The following is a 17,661-nucleotide window of genomic DNA, read 5'->3' as shown; positions in this document are numbered from 1 at the left end:
TTTTGGTCTAGAGTTTTTTAAAAACATCTATTTTAATTGCTACAAAGAAGTCTTTTGTGTGGCTATATTTGATTGGTTAGCCAGTTCCACATTGTTGGACATGAATTATTTGCAGTATCTTAGTATTCTAATGATGGCTATGAAAACTACCTTTATGGCTGTCTTTGCACCTACTCATAATCTACTTCTATTAAATAATTTGCTGGAAGTAGAAAAGCTGAGTCCAGGAATATGAAAATTATAATGCCTGTACTGAATTGATTATTAATAGGATGCTTTTAGAATTGACATTATGGCTTCTGAAAGACAGAAATGGCTCTGTTGGATGTGATTCTAGAGCCTCAAGTACCCGTAGGAGCCAAGCTGACTATATGAGTGAGTGCCACATGCTGCTGAGTGAGAGAGCCAGATATTCATGCACATGCACGTATGCATATGTAGAAGGACTTGAGGCTTACTGAAGCATTGCAGGCCTTACCTCATGGTGCTGCCATTTTAGCTAATTTCTATAATGTAAGACTGTAGACTAGTATATCTAGAAGATATCTTCTCAGTTTTTTTTGAGAAGGGCTAGAATTCCAGATTTTTATATCTAGTCCATTAGCTCTTAAGTATTGGCTCAAACTTCAGACACTGTTTAGGTAAAAAAGAATGTATCTGTGGGGCATCAGTGCTAGAAGAGCCATGCTCTTTTTCTAGTGGGAAACATTATCATAGCATCATATGCGTGCTTTGCCTGCTTGTGTGACAGAGTTGAGGAAAGCCCTGTTAGGACTCAATGTTTAGATCCTAGCACTCTTTTAAGTAATTCTATAATAAAAGTCATTTAATTTCTCAAATAGTTTTAGTTACATATTTGAAAAAGAAAAACAGACTAAAACCATTCACACATGTTCTTTTTGTTTAAATTATTTTGGGGTTTTTTTTTGGTTTTTGTTTTAGTCTTTTTTTTTTTTTTTTTTTTCAATTCCAGTGTGTTCTTATGAGTCATACCCAAATTTGCTTTTCAATGAGCAAGGGATCCTGATGCACATTGAAAGCACCATGGAAACCAGAATTAATCTCAGATTATACAGTGCATCACTACCAAGTGTCCTATACAACTTAAATGATTAAAATGGAGCTCATTCATTTCATTTATATAAGTTTAGATTTATACCAAGCTCCCTATATATAAGTAAAGTAACTGCTATATCTATGTCAAAAATATGGATTTTCTGGGCAACCCCGGGTAGGGTGGCTCACTGGCTTAGCACAGCCTTCAGCCCAGGGTGTGATCCTGGAGACCTGGGATCAAGTCCCACATCAGGTTCCCTGCATGGAGCCTGTTTGTCCCTCTGCCTCTATCTCTGCCTCTCTCTCTCTCTCTGTGTCTTTCATGAATAAATAAATAAATATTTTTTAAATATATATGGAAAAAAAATATATATATATGGATTTTCTTTGTTTTTCCTCAGCCTTATCCATAGCATCGCTACCAGAGTGATAAAACTTGCTCATGCAAAATCCAGTGTGGCCTTGGCTCCAGCCCTAGTGGAAACGTACAGTCGTTTATTGGTCTATATGGAAATAGAGTCTTTGGGCATCAAAGGATTTATCAGTAAGACAGGACTTTCTGGTGTTTATAACCATTAACTTGATATTCTGATTAGGGTATGGATTTTTTTTTCCTTAACGTTAAAGAAGGAATTATGGAAAAATTTTGGAAAGTGTGTGTGTGTGTGCGCGCGTGTGTGTGTATGTGTTCATGATCAAGTCTTACATAGATTTTATTGCCTGTGACTTTTCTTCAATGTCTTTGAATTCACAGCTTTTATAATTGGTGCCTTAAATTGTCTTGTTCCTGAAGGTCAACTTTTGCCAACTGTTTTCAAGTCCCATGCCTGGGGGATCTTACACACACTTCTTGAGATGTTTAGCTACCGGATGCACCACATCCAGCCTCATTACAGAGTGCAGCTCTTGAGCCATCTTCATACTCTAGCCGCAGTTGCACAAACAAACCAGAACCAGCTCCATCTCTGGTGAGCTATTGGATGATGATCTTTCCTTTAGATTTCTTAGAAACTTTGTTGGACACGGGAAATTTAATCCTTTATAGTATTTGTATTCATTTGTCATAAATTTCCTCTGCTTCTAGAGTATTTTATTTCCAATACAGAAGAAGTAGAGGACAGCTTTTTATTTTTTAATTTTTTTTTTTAAGATTTTATTTATTTATTCATGAGAGACATAGAGAGAGAGGCAGAGACACAGACAGAGGGAGAAGCAGGCTCCATGCAGGGAGCCCGATATGGGACTCGATCCTGGGACTCCAGGATCACGCCCTGGGCCGAAGGCAGGCGCTAAACCACTGAGCCACCCAGGGATCCCTATTTTTTAATTTTTTAAAGATCTGTTATTTATTTCTTTGTGAGAGAGTGCAAGGAACAAGAGAGCATGAGCATGAGTGTGGGGAGTGGCAGAGGGAGAGGAAAAAGCAGACTCTCTGCTGGGCAGGGAGCCCATCATGAGGCTTGATCTGGGGACTCTGGGATCATGACCTGAGCAGAAGGCAGATGCTTACCAACTGAGCCACTCAGGTGCCCTGAGGGTAGCTCTTTAAATAGAAAGTTAATGGGGTGCCTGGGTGGCTCAGTTGGTTAAGCATCTGCCTTCGGCTCAGGTCATGACCCCAGTGTCCTCTGATCGACCCCCAAGACGGGCTCCCTGCTCAGTAGGGAGTCTGCTTCTCCCTCTCTTCACCCCCCTACTCGTACTCTTTGTCACTCTCTCTTTCTCAAATAAATAAAATCTTAAAATAAATAAATAGAAAGTTATTAAGGTAGTTTAGTCCTTGCCTAGTGATCTTTGGCCTGAGAATAATTACTTCCAAGGCCTTTGACAAAATGTTCTAATTTAGCCCTTTTGAATGTTGGATTTAAATACACTTCAGATTACCATTAAATTATTATGTTCCTTTAATTTTGCTCTAAGTGAAAATATATTTCAGATTGAAAAATAGAATTTTTGAAGTGCTGTATATCCAGGTGAAATTGTTTAGTCCTATAAGCTACAAGCTGTCTTTTTCAAGTGTGTAAATATTGTCAGACGGTTTTGTTATAAAATTTGGCACTCAGGTTTTTAAAACATATTAAACAAAGCTCATTCTCACATAAAGGAGAAGTGTGTGTGTGTGTGTGTGTGTGTGTGTGTGTGTTTAATCAAAGAAGAGGAATTCATAGTTTGCATATTTTTTTCCAGTTTAATTAACCTAGATTTAGATTTAATTCTATAATTGTGAAATTTTATATGCAACTTTTTCACATTTCTTTTTGTTCTTCTTTCAGTGTTGAGAGCACTGCACTTAGGCTTATAACAGCATTAGGGAGCTCAGAGGTACAGCCACAGTTCACACGCTTCCTGAGTGATCCCAAAACAGTGCTGTCTGCAGAATCTGAAGAGCTAAACCGAGCCTTGATACTGACCTTAGCTAGAGCAACTCACGTAACAGGTACAGTGAACATGCAACCACCAACAACAAAAACAGATGAATTAAAGTATGCTATGTCCCTACTGATTATTAAGAGGATAATATACTCAAAAGATCCATTTCATTTGTTTAAAAAAAAAAAGTTGTGTTAAGACTTTCACCATTTCAACCATTAATATAGGTTCTTCTGTGTACTATCACTTTAACTACGTTGAGCTTCAGTTTTCAGCTTTTTTACATCATTTTTTTTTTTTTTTTACATCATTTTTAAATAGTAGTACTTGAGGTTTTTGGTCTCAGGACCACTTTATACTCATAAAAATAAAAAAAGAAATTCCCAAAGATTTTCCATTTATATGGATTATATCAATATTTACTTTATTAGTTATCAAGATTGATGCTTTTAAAATTTTTTATTTGAATTCAATTTAGTTAATATATACTGAGTTATTAGATGCTTTTTAAATATTTTTTGATTCACTTAATATTAAACTTGTTACATATTAGCATAATGGCTTTTTTTGTGAAAAATAAGCTATATATTCTTCAAAACAAAATTTTAGTGAGAAAAGGCACCATTGTTTCACATTTTTTGCATCTCTCTTTAATATCTAATGTAAAGGAAGCTTTGCTGGATACTCATATTTACTTCTACATTTCATCTATTGAAATATGTTATTTTAGAACTGAAAAAAATATATCCTCACACAGGTAAGAGGTTGGAAAGGGGAGGAGTATCTTAATAGCCTTTTCAGATAATTGCCAATGTTCTTTGATGTCACACAAAATTGGACAAGTGATGGTTTCTTAAATGTTAGTTGCAGTGTAGATCCAAAATTCTATTCAGTAAACTTTTTGTACTCTATTACATTATAATCCTTTGGTCTATTTTGCATACCTAATGGATTTTTTTTTATCCAGGCATATTTTATAACTTCATGAATTAGTTTTTGGAAAACATTGATTCAATGAGTTACGTAGATCTCATAAGTGTTGGCACACTTCATTATGCAATATCATAAAATTACATTTGTTAATATCACTGCAAATTTCATTAGGAAAATCTTTAAGTTTTGGATTACTATCAGGCTTATAGTAGTGGATAGAAGTTTTCCAAAACTTTGATTTTTCATTTGAAAAGTCAAATTTTATCATTGGCAAAAGATGTGGTCATTTGTTTTCCTTGAAGTAATAGGTTCCCTTTGTTCAAGAAAATGCTGCTTATTGCCCAAGTCTGAATAACTGTAGTTTTTCTGTCAGATGTTCTTTCAAGTAAAAATGGAATTCCATTTAAAAAAAAGAGCTAATTTAATTCGATATTCAGACAATTGCACAAGTACTTTTCCTTTAGATGCCCATCATACTTCAGTGTGTAGCTAGGACACTGCATACTTCCATTTTTATCACAACAAAATTAGATGTATTTAAGGGCTAAGATACAGTCCTTTTCACTACTTCAGGGATATTCTAGAGTAAAACCTGCATTTTCTCCCAACCTGGGCCCCCTCCCACCCCGCCCTGCTGCCTAGTGAGAGTATAGTGAAGATTACAGTGGCTATTAGTATAGTCTGGTGCCACTGTTTGACTTGTTCTGAGGGCCAGCAGTTTTCCCTACCATTACCTTTGCCCCATTGGTACACATATGAACACAGTAAAAAGTTTAGTACTATCTTAGTATTACTATTTTAATAGTTTTGACCTCATCAAATCCTTGGAAGGATATTGGGGACCCACAGAGTCCACAGACCACACTTTGAGAACTGCTGTTTTAAAGAAATAGTTACTGAATTTGCAACCTCAGATACATCTGTGTAAACTGTCTTATTTTACATAAATTAACCCTTTTTTTAAGATTTATTTATGTATTTATTTATTCATGAGAGACACAAAGAGAAGCAGACACAAGCAGAGGGAGAAGCAGGCTCCTTTGCAGGGAACCCGATGCAGGACTCTATCCCAGGACCCCGGGATCACGACCCAAGCCAAAGGCAGACACTCAACCGCTGAGCAACCCAGGTGTCCCAATAAATTAACCTTCTTGATTTAGAGAGTTATAGTCTATAGCTATTTCAACCACTGGAAAAGATATATTTTCTCAATTCTGTTTCCTTGGCTCAATAAAGTGTTGATACCTCATTGTCAGACTGAACTACATGAGCGATCATGGTGGGCCTATGTCACTATTAGATCATTGGTGCTCTGTAACCTTAAAAAAAAAAAAAAAAGATTACAGAGGCTCCTGAGAGTCTGTTAAATGTCCAACTCTTGATCTCAGCTCAGGTCTTGATCTTAGGATCATGAGTTCAAGGCCCGAGGCATGCTGAGCATGGAGCCTACTTAAAAAAAAAAAATAGATTGAAATGTCTTCTTTTCACTAATTGTGTTCATGTTTACTAATGTAATCATTCAAATCATTCATAAACTAAGAAAATTTAGGTCTAAACTGAATATAACTAGTTAAGCAGTGAGTGTATTGCCATGGAATTCAATGCGTGTACATAACTTTTTCTATGATACCATTTATGAATTATGGGTATGATCATTTATATCTGGATTACCTCTGTTTGTTTATGTTTAGATTTTTTTACAGGCTCTGATTCAATTCAGGGAACTTGGTGTAAAGACATACTTCAGACCATCATGAGTTTTACTCCTCATAATTGGGCATCACACACTCTTAGCTGTTTTCCAGGCCCACTACAGGTAATTTGGTCTTGAATTACATATTGAATATATACAAAATCATTCTTCCATTTAGTATATATGAAATCATTTTTTCCCATTAATTCATTTCTTCCCATTAATTTCCCATTAATTCATTTCTTCCCATTAATTCTAGAGAGCTGGTTTTAGCGATATCCAAAGGAAATTAGCTTCTGTTTCTTTTTTTAAAAACCTGTACTATTCCAAAGTCTCTTGAGTTGTTCCCTGACTTACTCTAGGCCTGGATACGTTCCTAAAAATTTAATTATGGTTTCATGTTATTAGTTAACAATTTTAGAATGTTGTGAGAATTAACACATTACCTGAAAAATTCTTTCTCTTTTTTAGAACTGAAATGGGGAGAGATACAACTTAACAGAGCTTCATAGAATACACATTGTTGCACTTGACTGAATTTTTTTTTAATCATACAGAGAGAAAAACTACAAACTTGGCTTTTATACTATGGAAAAAGGAAAACCTCATCTGTCCTCTACTTTTCAATTAGCAATAATCGTGCCTCGGATAGACCTCATTGGCTGCAATACTGCCACTGCGCAAAGCTGTCCTCTACTTTTCAGAGAAAAGTTTAAGCATAATGAATATCTGCTTTATAGAACTTCCAACAGGGCTAGGGCAAGTAACTCTCAAACTTGGTAGAATTATCTAGAGGGCTTGATCAGATACAGACTGCTGAACTTCCAAAACAGGAGGTCTGAGACCCATTGGTTTAGTATAATGGATTTTCCTTTTAGAGATACTAAAATCTTTAACCAAAAGGCGCATAATTTCTTTCTTTTTTTTTTTTTTCTTTTTCCCAAAGACAAACAGAAATATCAACAGATGTTTGAGGAAGCTTTGAATTCAGGCTTGCTTGGAATATCTATTTAGGAAATCTAAGAAAGGAATCTTAGAGATTATCTAGTCAAGCCTTTATATTTTCCCATTATAGAAATTCACACCTTGAAAAAAAAAAAAAAAAAGAAATTCACACCTTGATTACTTAATTACCTGAGGTCACATAGAGTTTATTAGTGTCAGAATCAAGTCCAGAACTGATTTCTTGACTCTGGCCATTGCTCTTCATTTTAGTATAAAAGTAAACTTTTGATCTTTTTTTTTTAGGCATTCTTCAAGCAGAATAATGTACCTCAGGAAAGCCGTTTTAATCTGAAAAAAAATGTGGAGGAGGAATATAGGAAGTGGAAGTCAATGACCAATGAAAATGACATCATTACCCACTTCTCTATGCAAGGCTCTCCTCCGCTCTTCCTTTGTCTTCTCTGGAAAATGCTCTTGGAAACAGATCATATTAATCAGATTGGCTATAGGTAAGCCAGAAACCTAGATCTGCATTCTATTTAACAAGCTGTTATACCACATAGCAATATAACTTGGTTTTTACTCTCTGCTTTCCAGAGTATTAGAAAGAATTGGAGCCAGGGCCTTGGTAGCCCATGTGAGAACATTTGCAGATTTCTTAGTATATGAGTTCTCTACATCAGCTGGAGGTCAGCAACTCAACAAATGCATTGAAATTCTTAATGACATGGTATGGAAGTATAACATTGTTACATTGGACAGATTGATTCTCTGCTTGGTAAGAATATGCTTATAAGAACAAGTTTCTAAGCTACTTCACTCTCTTTTAGATCATGGTGTGTGATTGATGGATCTTGTGCTGATGATCTATAAGGATTTAAGGCAATTATACTATAATCAAGCATTGTTATCACTTCCCTAAGGAACTAGAGATTTCCCATTGTCTCATTCAGCAAGTGTGTATTAAATATCTGCTGTGTTCTATGCACAGAAAATATAGAAGTAAATAAGGCAGACATGATCTGGCCTTGTGATGCTGTAAAAAGTACAAGCAATTAGGCCTTGAGTTGATTCCCAAAGGCTCTCATTAGAGGCAGGAACTGGTAAAAAGTCATTTTATTTCTTTGCAGAGTGCTAATAATCATTTCTGTATACTTTGACAGTCAGAGTCAGAACTGAGTATTTCTGATAGCCACTCAGTATTCCCCAAATGATTTTTCCTCTTGACTTGATATCTATTTCAGGAAGAATTTTAAGAGAAGACACTGAGCCAGGCTGGAAAATGCTACTTTTTAAAAAATACTATAGTGGTGATATTTAGGGTGGCTTAATTGGTTAACATTAACCTCTTAGCTATGGAATATAAATATAAATATGGTTATGATATAGTAGGAGAAATGAGCTGTCTATAAATTGGTAAAATACAAAGGTAAGATAGAGATATAAGGAAAATATCACCAGGCAACAATGAGAAACCACATCTATCTAGGTGAGAGATTTTGACAGTGGATTAGATTTCAACAAAAGAAATAAGAAGGACACTTTGGGCAGAAGGAATGATGAGAACCAAAAATGGGCAAGAAAGTTAAATACGACAATGGAATATTACTCAGCCATTAGAAACGACAAATACCCACCATTTGCTTTGATGTGGATGGAACTGGAGGGTATTATGCTGAGTGAAATAAGTCAATCAGAGAAGGACAAACATTATATGGTCTCATTCATTTGGGGAATATAAAAAATAGTGAAAGGGAATAAAGGGGAAAGGAGAAAAAAGCAGTGGGAAATATCAGAAAGGGAGACAACATGAGAGACTCCTAACTGGGAAATGAACTAGGGATGGTGGAAGGGGAGGTGGGTGGGGGGTGGGGGTGACTGGGTGACGGGCACTGAGGTGGACACTTGACGGGATGAGCACTGGGTATTATTCTATATGTTGGCAAATTGAACACCAATAAAAAATAAATTTAAGTCAAAAAATTAAAAATGAAAGTTAAATATGTTTGGGGGAATTCTGAACAGTTAAGGGTAAATTAGACATATAATGAAATTCTAATAGTAGTGGGATATTAGTGTATTCAAACATAGACTGTCTAGTAGCAAAGCCATGCTTTTGCACAGTTCAAACATTATAATATCATTTTTCTGTTGTTTTCCAAAGGCCATGCGTAGTCATGAAGGAAATGAAGCCCAGGTTTGTTATTTCATAATTCAGTTGCTGTTACTCAAACCAAATGATTTTAGAAATCGAGTAAGTGACTTTGTGAAGGAAAATTCTCCAGAGCACTGGCTACAGAACGACTGGCACACCAAGCATATGAATTATCACAAGGTACTAATTCAAATCAGTGCTTTAGTGAATCTTTTTTAAGCTCTTCTTGGGTATTTGGCTAATTGGTTTGGCTGTTTTCTCTGTGTGGTTCTATTGTTTTCTCTCTATAGAAAAGGAAATTAACTCTCTAAACTTTCTCAAGATTCTGTTAGAGTATCTCTACTGTTAGGAATTTATCGAGACTATGGTTTTAGTAGATTGAGTACTTACATACTAAATGAAAGGGTTATTACAAATTCCTTTATACATAAATTTCTTGATATATCTTTGGGATAATAGAGATTTTTGTCAAGTAAAAGACTCTAGATTTATTTCATTGCATTGCAAAAAATAAACATGGTTTCATATTCTTTTAAAGATGACAAATTTAAATAGGTTAATTTTTTTTTTAAGAAAACAAAAAAGGATATCCTGAACATTTGCTGTTTTCTTACTTCCACAGAAATACCCTGAGAAACTATATTTTGAGGGCCTGGCAGAGCAGGTTGATCCTCCTGTGCAGATCCAGTCTCCCTATCTACCCATCTATTTTGGAAATGTGTGTCTTCGATTTCTCCCAGTATTTGATATAGTAATCCACAGATTTTTAGAATTGCTTCCAGTTTCCAAATCACTGGAGACTCTACTAGATCACCTTGGTGGCTTATATAAATTTCATGGTAAGCTTTTTCAAATTTTAATTCTATCTTATAGTTCAATTAACAGAAGTAGTTTGGGCATGACCATATGGGTAATCATGATTCTAAGAATTTTAATTGTTTTTTAATAAAAGTGTTTTGAGAATAAGTGCTGTGGGGGATCCCTGAGTGGCTCAACGGTTTAGCACCTGCCTTTGGCCCGGGGCGCGATCCTGGAGTCCCGGGATCAAGTCCCATGTTGGGCTCCCTGCATGGAGCCTGCTTCTCCCTCCTCGTCTCTCTCTCTCATAATTAAAAAAATGTAAAAAAAAAAAGAGAGAATAAGTGCTGTGTCATGATGCCATGAAATATAAAACAAATGACATAAAATATGAATAGGTAGATCATGGCAATTGTATTAAATAGCAGAAATAAAAGTGAGGTGCAACAGATGCCCCCTTTTACAGTGTGATTAATTGCCAAATGAGTAGAGAAGAAGGGTATGATATGAGTTCAGAACAGACTGATGTTACTATGAACTAACAGGTCTTGGCAGGCTTCCTGGATGATAGGATTCGATCTGTGGTATATGTGGCTTATATAAGTAGGAAGGAGAATAGAACATCCTAGGCAGGAGTCCTTTGGAAAAATCACAGCATTCTGAAAACAGTCTCCTCATTGGCTAAATTGAGAATTTAAACATTGTACCTGACAGTAGATCGCTGTAAGTGCCAGGCTGAGAAGTTTTGATCTTATAACCTGCAGGTAATCAAGAAGCTATTGAGTAAGGTCATTGCATAGAAAGCATTATTTTAGAAAGATAAATGTAGTTGTAATTGGTAGCGTTTTGGAAGGAGAAAGCCATTTCAAAGACTTAAGTCAAAAATTTCAGTTATATGGTTAGTACCTAGACAACTATGATAGTATTGGAAATGAGAAAGAAGGGACAAATAGTCAAGGAGGAAGGAACAGAACATGATTTGCTGCTTGTGAGGAGAATACAGAAAAAAAAAAATCAAAGACAACTTTAAAGTTTTAAACCAGGTGATCAGAGAATGGTGGAGTTAGCAATAGGAGTGTGAAAGTCCTAGAGCAGCCACTGTGGGGACAAAGTGTTTTTTTCCAGGCAGGGCGGGCAGTTCTCCTCAGTCCTTTATCTAAGATGCCTTCTTCCTAACCAGAAATCTGAATTTAATTTTAGCACTACAGAATAGGTATGAAGTTCAAACAAACATTCCTTTAAAAAACATTTTTTTAAATTAGGTAACATATCCACATGGTACAGAGGGGTATGCAGTGAAAAGTAGTTAACCCCATCCTAACCTTCAGCTGGCCAGTTTCTTTCTCTGTAGGAGACCACTGTTACCAGTTTCCTGTGTACCTTCCAAAGATATTCTGGGGTTATTTTTTTCCCCCACAAATAATATAGAATATATATATACATTGTTCTGCACCTGTTTTTGTTTTGTTTTGTTTTGTTTTGCACCTTGTTTTTAATGCCTTCATAATGTGTTAGGATTGACTATTTTGTATCAGTACATAAAAAACTCATTCATGCCACATATGCCATGTTTTGACCATTTAGGCTCTTCTAATCTTTTTGCTAGTGTAAACAGCACTGTAGTGAATATTCCTTTACCTACCATGTATATATTATTAGAAGCCACCTGCCTTGTCCTAAAATAAAAATATTTATTATATGCAATAGCTCTGCATGTGAAAGTTTCATGAGTTTCTTGAAATCTTGAAAGCAGAGGGCTAGTTTTTCATTGTGGGTAAACAGATAAACATTATGATGATCTGTTTTCTTCTCCTCAGATCGCCCTGTGACTTATTTGTATAATACTCTACACTATTACGAAATGCACCTGAGAGACCGCCCACATCTCAAGCGAAAGCTTGTCCATGCCATCATTGGCTCACTCAAGGATAATCGGCCACAAGGCTGGTGTCTAAGTGACACATATCTGAAGTGTGGCATGAATGCTCGAGAAGAAAATCCGTGGGTCCCAGATGACTCCTACTATTGCAGATTGATTGGCAGACTAGTAGATAATATCCTTTTCATTGTGATTTTTTTAGACTCCTCAGAAATAACTGTATATTAATTTGTGAGAACACATTATCTTTTCAAGGTAATACTTTTATATATTCCAAAACTTCAACTTTTTCATGATCATTTTTATTTTTACTTTTGTTAAAGGTTTTGAAATCTTAAATTAGCAGCATCAAATTAGTTGCCAGATAGGCATTTACTCCATTAAATTTTATATCTAAAAAACAGACCTTATGAAGTTTATTTCAAAGAAAAAAATTCAGTTCCTAAAAAAAAGGAACTATGTATTGTAGTAAATACATCTGTTTCCTACAGGAGAACATAGAATTTTGTTGCTTTAAGTAAATCTTTAAATGCTTTTTTAAAATATTAATAGGTAATAGTAAAACTTATTTTTTCCTCTCATTTTAATGAAAAGGATGCTGTTTTTGTATTATAGTTCTTTATTTTAATTTCATGTTTTAAGTTATTAGCACATTATGCTTACTCTGTACACCGTGCCACTATTTACTAAGTAGAGCAGTTTTACATAAATGGGTGTAAGTTATTTTCCTATACAAAAGCATTTGTTTCTTGAAGTAAAAGAATTACTCATTATAAAGTAATGTTCTTACCAACTGTCATATAACTATTAAAAGAAATAGATGGAGGAAGCCTGGGGATACTCTGGTTGCATCTCTAGCTATCATGTCACAGTTTCAAAAGCACATCTGTTTAAGAGTAACCATTATACTTTGTGGTTAATCCTATGGTTGCTCTCAGTACATTTCAGTTAATGTCAAACTTAATGTGTATTTGGTTCGTATCATTTGCCTCTTACTTTCTGTTCTTCACTTCTTGGGGGCTCACAATCAGATAAGTTGATAATAAAATGAGATACTTACATGTGAAACACTTTGAGAACTGTAAAGCACTATAAATTCGAGCCATTCATCTCAACATAAACAGTTATTGCTTTAACCATCTGCACCAATGGCTGGCAAATCTCCTGGTCCATTCCCAAACTGTGACTGGAGATTCAATGAGTTTCCCAACCCAGCTGCCCATGCACTACATGTTACCTGTGTGGAGCTCATGGCCTTGGCTGTTTCAGGCGAAGATGTTGGAAACGCTCTTCTAAATGTTGTCCTGAAAAGGTGTGTATCCTGTTTCATGCAATAAGAGTCATTGTTTATTTGTAAAGAGAATGGTATTTTATTTGAAAGTGTTAAACAAACCTGTTGTCCCAAGGCTGATGCACATGGGATGGTAACTGTCTTGTGTTCCCAGATTTTGTCTTTGTAATATAGATGTAATGGAGTGAGTCCTGGACGGGGTCAGAAAACCTGGGTTTGTTCCCACCTCTACTCTTTAGTAGCTGTTTGACATGTAAGTTAGGAATAATGTTAACATCTCACTGAAGGTAGTCTTGGGCAGCCCCAGTGGCTCAGCCTTCAGCCCAGGGTGTGATCCTGGAGACCCGGGATCAAGTCCCACGTCAGGCTCCCTGCATGGAGCCTGCTTCTCCCTCTGCCTGTGTCTCTGCCACCCTTCCACCCCCTCCCCCCCATCTCTCTCTCTCTCTCTCTCTCTCTCATGAATAAATAAATAAAATCTTTAAAAAAGAAAAAAGATAATCTTCGAAGATTCCTTTCTTGAAGATCAATATTAAGTAGGGGATAATGATTGGAGAAGTATAAATATGTGGAAATTGTCTTTCATCCCAGCAGCCATTGTTAAAGGAAGCAACTAAGAAAAGCCTTATTTAGCTTTTGGGTATATTAAATTTTTCCTCAATAAAAATCCATTGTACTTTTATTGGAGTAGGTTAGTTGTTAACCCTGAATTGTATGTGTTCTCAAAATAAGATCCATTATCAAACATATTTTTATAATTTCACATTTTTATTATTTTCTCTTCACTTATAGTCAGCCATTAGTACCAAGAGAGAATATTACAGCATGGATGAATGCAATTGGACTGATCATCACTGCACTACCAGTGAGTTAATATCTATGATTTGTACGTAGTAATGGAATGCAGTTGTTCTTTGTCTCCACAAGAATAAGATACATTTAAGATGCCCTAAAAAAAAAAAAAAAAATAAGATGCCCTGCATAAGGACATCACACAATTAAGGAAGTGTTTCATATTTTTAAAATTTCTGTATTCTTATTGCTTCAGAAACCTACAGTGACTGTTTTGTCTTTTGCTTCAGATCTAAAAATCTGCCTGAGCTGTGGGTCCCTGCATCCTTTGGTCCCACTTTGTCTATCCAGCCTTACTTTTACATTAAAATCTAATCTAGGGGATCCCTGGGTGGCTCAGCGGTTTAGCACCTGCCTTTGGCCAAGGGCATGATCCTGCAGTCCCAGGATCAAGTCCCATGTCAGGCTCCCTGCATGGAGCCTGCTTCTCCCTCTGCCTGTGTCTCTGCCTCTCTCTCTCTCTCTTTCTCTCTCCCTGTCTATCATGTATAAATAAAATCTTTTATAAAAAATGTTAAAATCTCATCTACTTTTGACCACTTAACATGTTAATCTATCTAGAGCCTTTGTGCAAATAATACTTGTTAAGGTATCTTTTAAGTACTTCTAATGTGTTGCAGCATGAGACATTATATAGAACCTCTCTTCCTTTCGGTGGCTTCTCAAAAGCCTCTTCATTCTTTGCCAGCTTAGGTCCTGCTTCTTCAGTGAACCTTTCCTTGACTGTCCCTCATGTGAGGTCTCCCTTCTGTGACACACAGTTGTCTGTTGTGGGATCTTTCAGTGTCAATAACATTGTCTAATCCTGTGTTCTCCAGACGTGTTTGATTATTCACCTCTCTGAATCAATCGTTTTTTTCCTTGCACACCTCCTAATATTTATATATAAATATATATATTGACTTCTGAGTTATATATAGTTACTAGTGTTGTCTATATAACAGGTATTGGTAAGAGCAATTTACTGTGTAGTAAATATCAGATACTAAATGAACTGGACAGAGCCTTTTTTTTTTTTTTTTAAGATTTTATTTATTTATTCATGAGAGATAGAGAGGCAGAGACACAGGAAGAGGGAGAAGCAGGCTCCATGCAGGGAGCCCGATGTGGGACTCGATCCTGGGTCTCCAGGATCAGGCCCTGGGCCAAAGGCAAACGCTCAACCACTGAGCCACCCAGGCATCCCTGGACAGAGCCTTCTAACTCAGACGCTTATCCCCAGGTTCTTACTGATTAATTTGACTTACTATGAAGCCACACACTTTTGCCTTCAAAATCTCCATTACACAAAACACAAGCTAGATAAGTTTAAAAAAAAAAAAAAAAAACTAAAGAATGAGAAAGTGCCATTATTTTAGGTTTTGGAGTGGATATTGGAAATGGGGTGGAATACTGGATAAGTGATAATTTTTCATGAGGCTTTCCTGTGATTTTAAAGGAGCCATATTGGATTGTCCTGCATGATCGAATTGTGAGTGTTATCAGCAGTCCCAGCTTGACATCCGAGTCAGAGTGGGTTGGCTATCCATTCCGCCTCTTTGATTTCACTGCTTGTCATCAGTCCTACTCCGAGATGAGCTGCAGCTATACATTAGCTCTTGCACATGCTGTGTGGCACCATTCTAGCATTGGGCAACTTTCTCTCATTCCCAAGTAGGTATTATGATTTCTTAAATAAACTTTGCTTTTTTTATTTTGTGTTTTTTAATCTCATTTACACATGAGGTGTGTGTCTCATTCAACAGACTAACTTGCAAAGTGAGTTTTAATTAGAGTTTCTAGATAATGAAAAAGCTCCTTTATTTCAGAATTGTTTGAAAAAATTAATTTGTGCAAGAAATAATCTGCTATCTAATTTTCTATTACAGTTTCAAGAGGTTTAGTCAAGTGCATGCTTTTTCCAGAATATATCCCAAAAGCTGCATTTTTTTTTAATAACAAATTTATTTTTATTGGTGTTCAATTTGCCAACATACAGAATAACACCCAGTGCTCATCCCGTCAAGTGCCCCCCTCAGTGCCCATCACCCATTCACCCTCACCCCCCACCCTCCTCCCCTTCCACCACCCCTAGTTCGTTTCCCAGAGTTAGGAGTCTTCATGTTCTGTCTCCCTTTCTGATATTTCCTACCCATTTCTTCTCCCTTTCCTTCTATTCCCTTTCACTATTATTTATATTCCCCAAATGAATGAGACCATACAATGTTTGTCCTTCTCCAATTGACTTACTTCACTCAGCATAATACCCTCCAGTTCCACCCACGTCAAAGCAAATGGTGGGTATTTGTCATTTCTAATGGCTGAGTAATATTCCATTGTATACATAAACCATATCGTCTTTATCCATTCATCTTTCGATGGACACCGAGGCCAAAAGCTGCATTTTGAACTGAATAACTCATATTAGCCTATTTTCTGATTATTTTTCTTGACTATAAAATTGGTATAATTAGATTCAGATTTCTTGAGGATGGCATTTATATTAGATTGGTTATTTTCTTTTTATTTCAAATACAGTTTTTTACTGCTATTCAAAAGTAGAGCATTCCTAAGAAACCTTCCATAAGCCAAAATGACATAGAGTGAAGTGTGTCCCCCTTTCTGAAAGTTCATGTTACGCCAATACACTTTTACAGAAAACCTACATTAGTACCTATTTTTGCTACCCAAAAGAAAACTAAAGAGAATTTTTGCTTTTACCAAAAAGCTATTGTTTTAATAATGTAGGTCTTTTGTAAAAGTAAAGTGGCTTGACACAAGTTTTCAGGAAAACACAAGTTTTCAGGTAGGGGATACTGTAATTCATTCAGTAATTTTACTGCTGAGAATGACCCCTAAATCTGAAGTAATTTATTTTGATAATCAAATAAGAATAATAGCCAATGAGAGTATGAGATTTTAGAAAAAGAAACTTTACAAAAAGTAACAAATTATACAAATACGTGGGTAGGCCATATCAGCAAGTTCAAACAATTCAGCTGATTGGAAGTCACAAGAAATTTGTATTTTTAATCTTCAAATTTTAGGTTTCTCACTGAAGTCCTTCTTCCTGTAGTGAAGACTGAATTCCAGTTGCTTTATGTGTACCATCTTGTGGGACCATTTTTACAAAGATTTCAGCAAGAGAGAACTCGGTGTATGATAGAGGTAAACTGTAATATGAGTTTCCTGTGATAAAATCTATCAATGTTTCTTTTCCAGTGTTTTCCAAAATATATATTCTAACCATTAGTAATGAAATTAGCTTAGTAGGATCTAAGAACAATTTTAGAGCATTTAGTGTACCCATAACTTAGTATGCCTATAACAAGTTTGATGTGGGATGTATTGAATTAGAAATGCAGGGGAAATGCTCATTTTCAAAGTTAAACAGAAAGTTAAGGATGGAGAAGTACATTTGAGAGTCTGCACTATAGGACAGAGGAATTAATTAAAATCATGGGAATGGATGAAGTCAGTCACCTCTAACAAGAGTATAGAGAAAAGAAAATGAGATAAGTAGAACCTTAAAGTATGAGCCACCAAATGGAACTAAGGAGGTACAACCTAAAGTATCTCTGAAGCTGCAATTATCTCAGACATTAAGAAATAGTTTCTAGAAAGGAGATTATCTATCTCTTAAATTTTTTTTTTTTTATTTATTTATGGTAGTCACAGAGAGAGAGAGAGAGAGAGAGGCAGAGGGAGAA

At 35.9% G+C, this 17,661-nt stretch overlaps 1 protein-coding gene and 1 non-coding gene across 14 annotated transcripts in view; one reads left to right on the top strand and one right to left on the bottom strand.

The window, feature by feature from the left end:
• MED23 (mediator complex subunit 23) overlaps positions 1-17,661 on the top strand; it is a 44,850-nt gene that overhangs the window by 22,874 nt on the left and 4,315 nt on the right. For 7 of the 13 annotated variants that reach the window (XM_072833886.1, XM_072833888.1, XM_072833881.1 and 4 more), the window contains 14 exons: positions 1,458-1,600; positions 1,811-2,024; positions 3,330-3,493; positions 5,354-5,488; positions 6,051-6,175; positions 7,301-7,506; positions 7,595-7,775; positions 9,162-9,332; positions 9,775-9,991; positions 11,768-12,004; positions 12,976-13,141; positions 13,913-13,985; positions 15,411-15,625; positions 16,999-17,119. In XM_072833886.1, the coding sequence (XP_072689987.1) occupies positions 1,458-1,600; positions 1,811-2,024; positions 3,330-3,493; positions 5,354-5,488; positions 6,051-6,175; positions 7,301-7,506; positions 7,595-7,775; positions 9,162-9,332; positions 9,775-9,991; positions 11,768-12,004; positions 12,976-13,141; positions 13,913-13,985; positions 15,411-15,625; positions 16,999-17,119 (2,368 nt within the window). The remainder of the gene's footprint in view (positions 1-1,457; positions 1,601-1,810; positions 2,025-3,329; positions 3,494-5,353; positions 5,489-6,050; positions 6,176-7,300; positions 7,507-7,594; positions 7,776-9,161; positions 9,333-9,774; positions 9,992-11,767; positions 12,005-12,975; positions 13,142-13,912; positions 13,986-15,410; positions 15,626-16,998; positions 17,120-17,661) is intronic. The other 6 variants (XM_072833885.1, XM_072833884.1, XM_072833894.1 and 3 more) reach the window with 4 other exon arrangements.
• LOC140637456 (U4 spliceosomal RNA) lies at positions 6,594-6,740 on the bottom strand. Its single transcript, XR_012034568.1, has one exon. It is a non-coding gene; the product is annotated as a U4 spliceosomal RNA (small nuclear RNA).

The sequence above is a fragment of the Canis lupus genome, chromosome 7, assembly GCF_048164855.1.
Source record: "Canis lupus baileyi chromosome 7, mCanLup2.hap1, whole genome shotgun sequence".
In the NCBI taxonomy this organism is placed as follows: domain Eukaryota; kingdom Metazoa; phylum Chordata; class Mammalia; order Carnivora; family Canidae; genus Canis; species Canis lupus.
The sequence above is the reverse complement of the archived record's forward strand: the minus strand, read 5'-3'. Positions and strand labels throughout refer to the sequence as shown.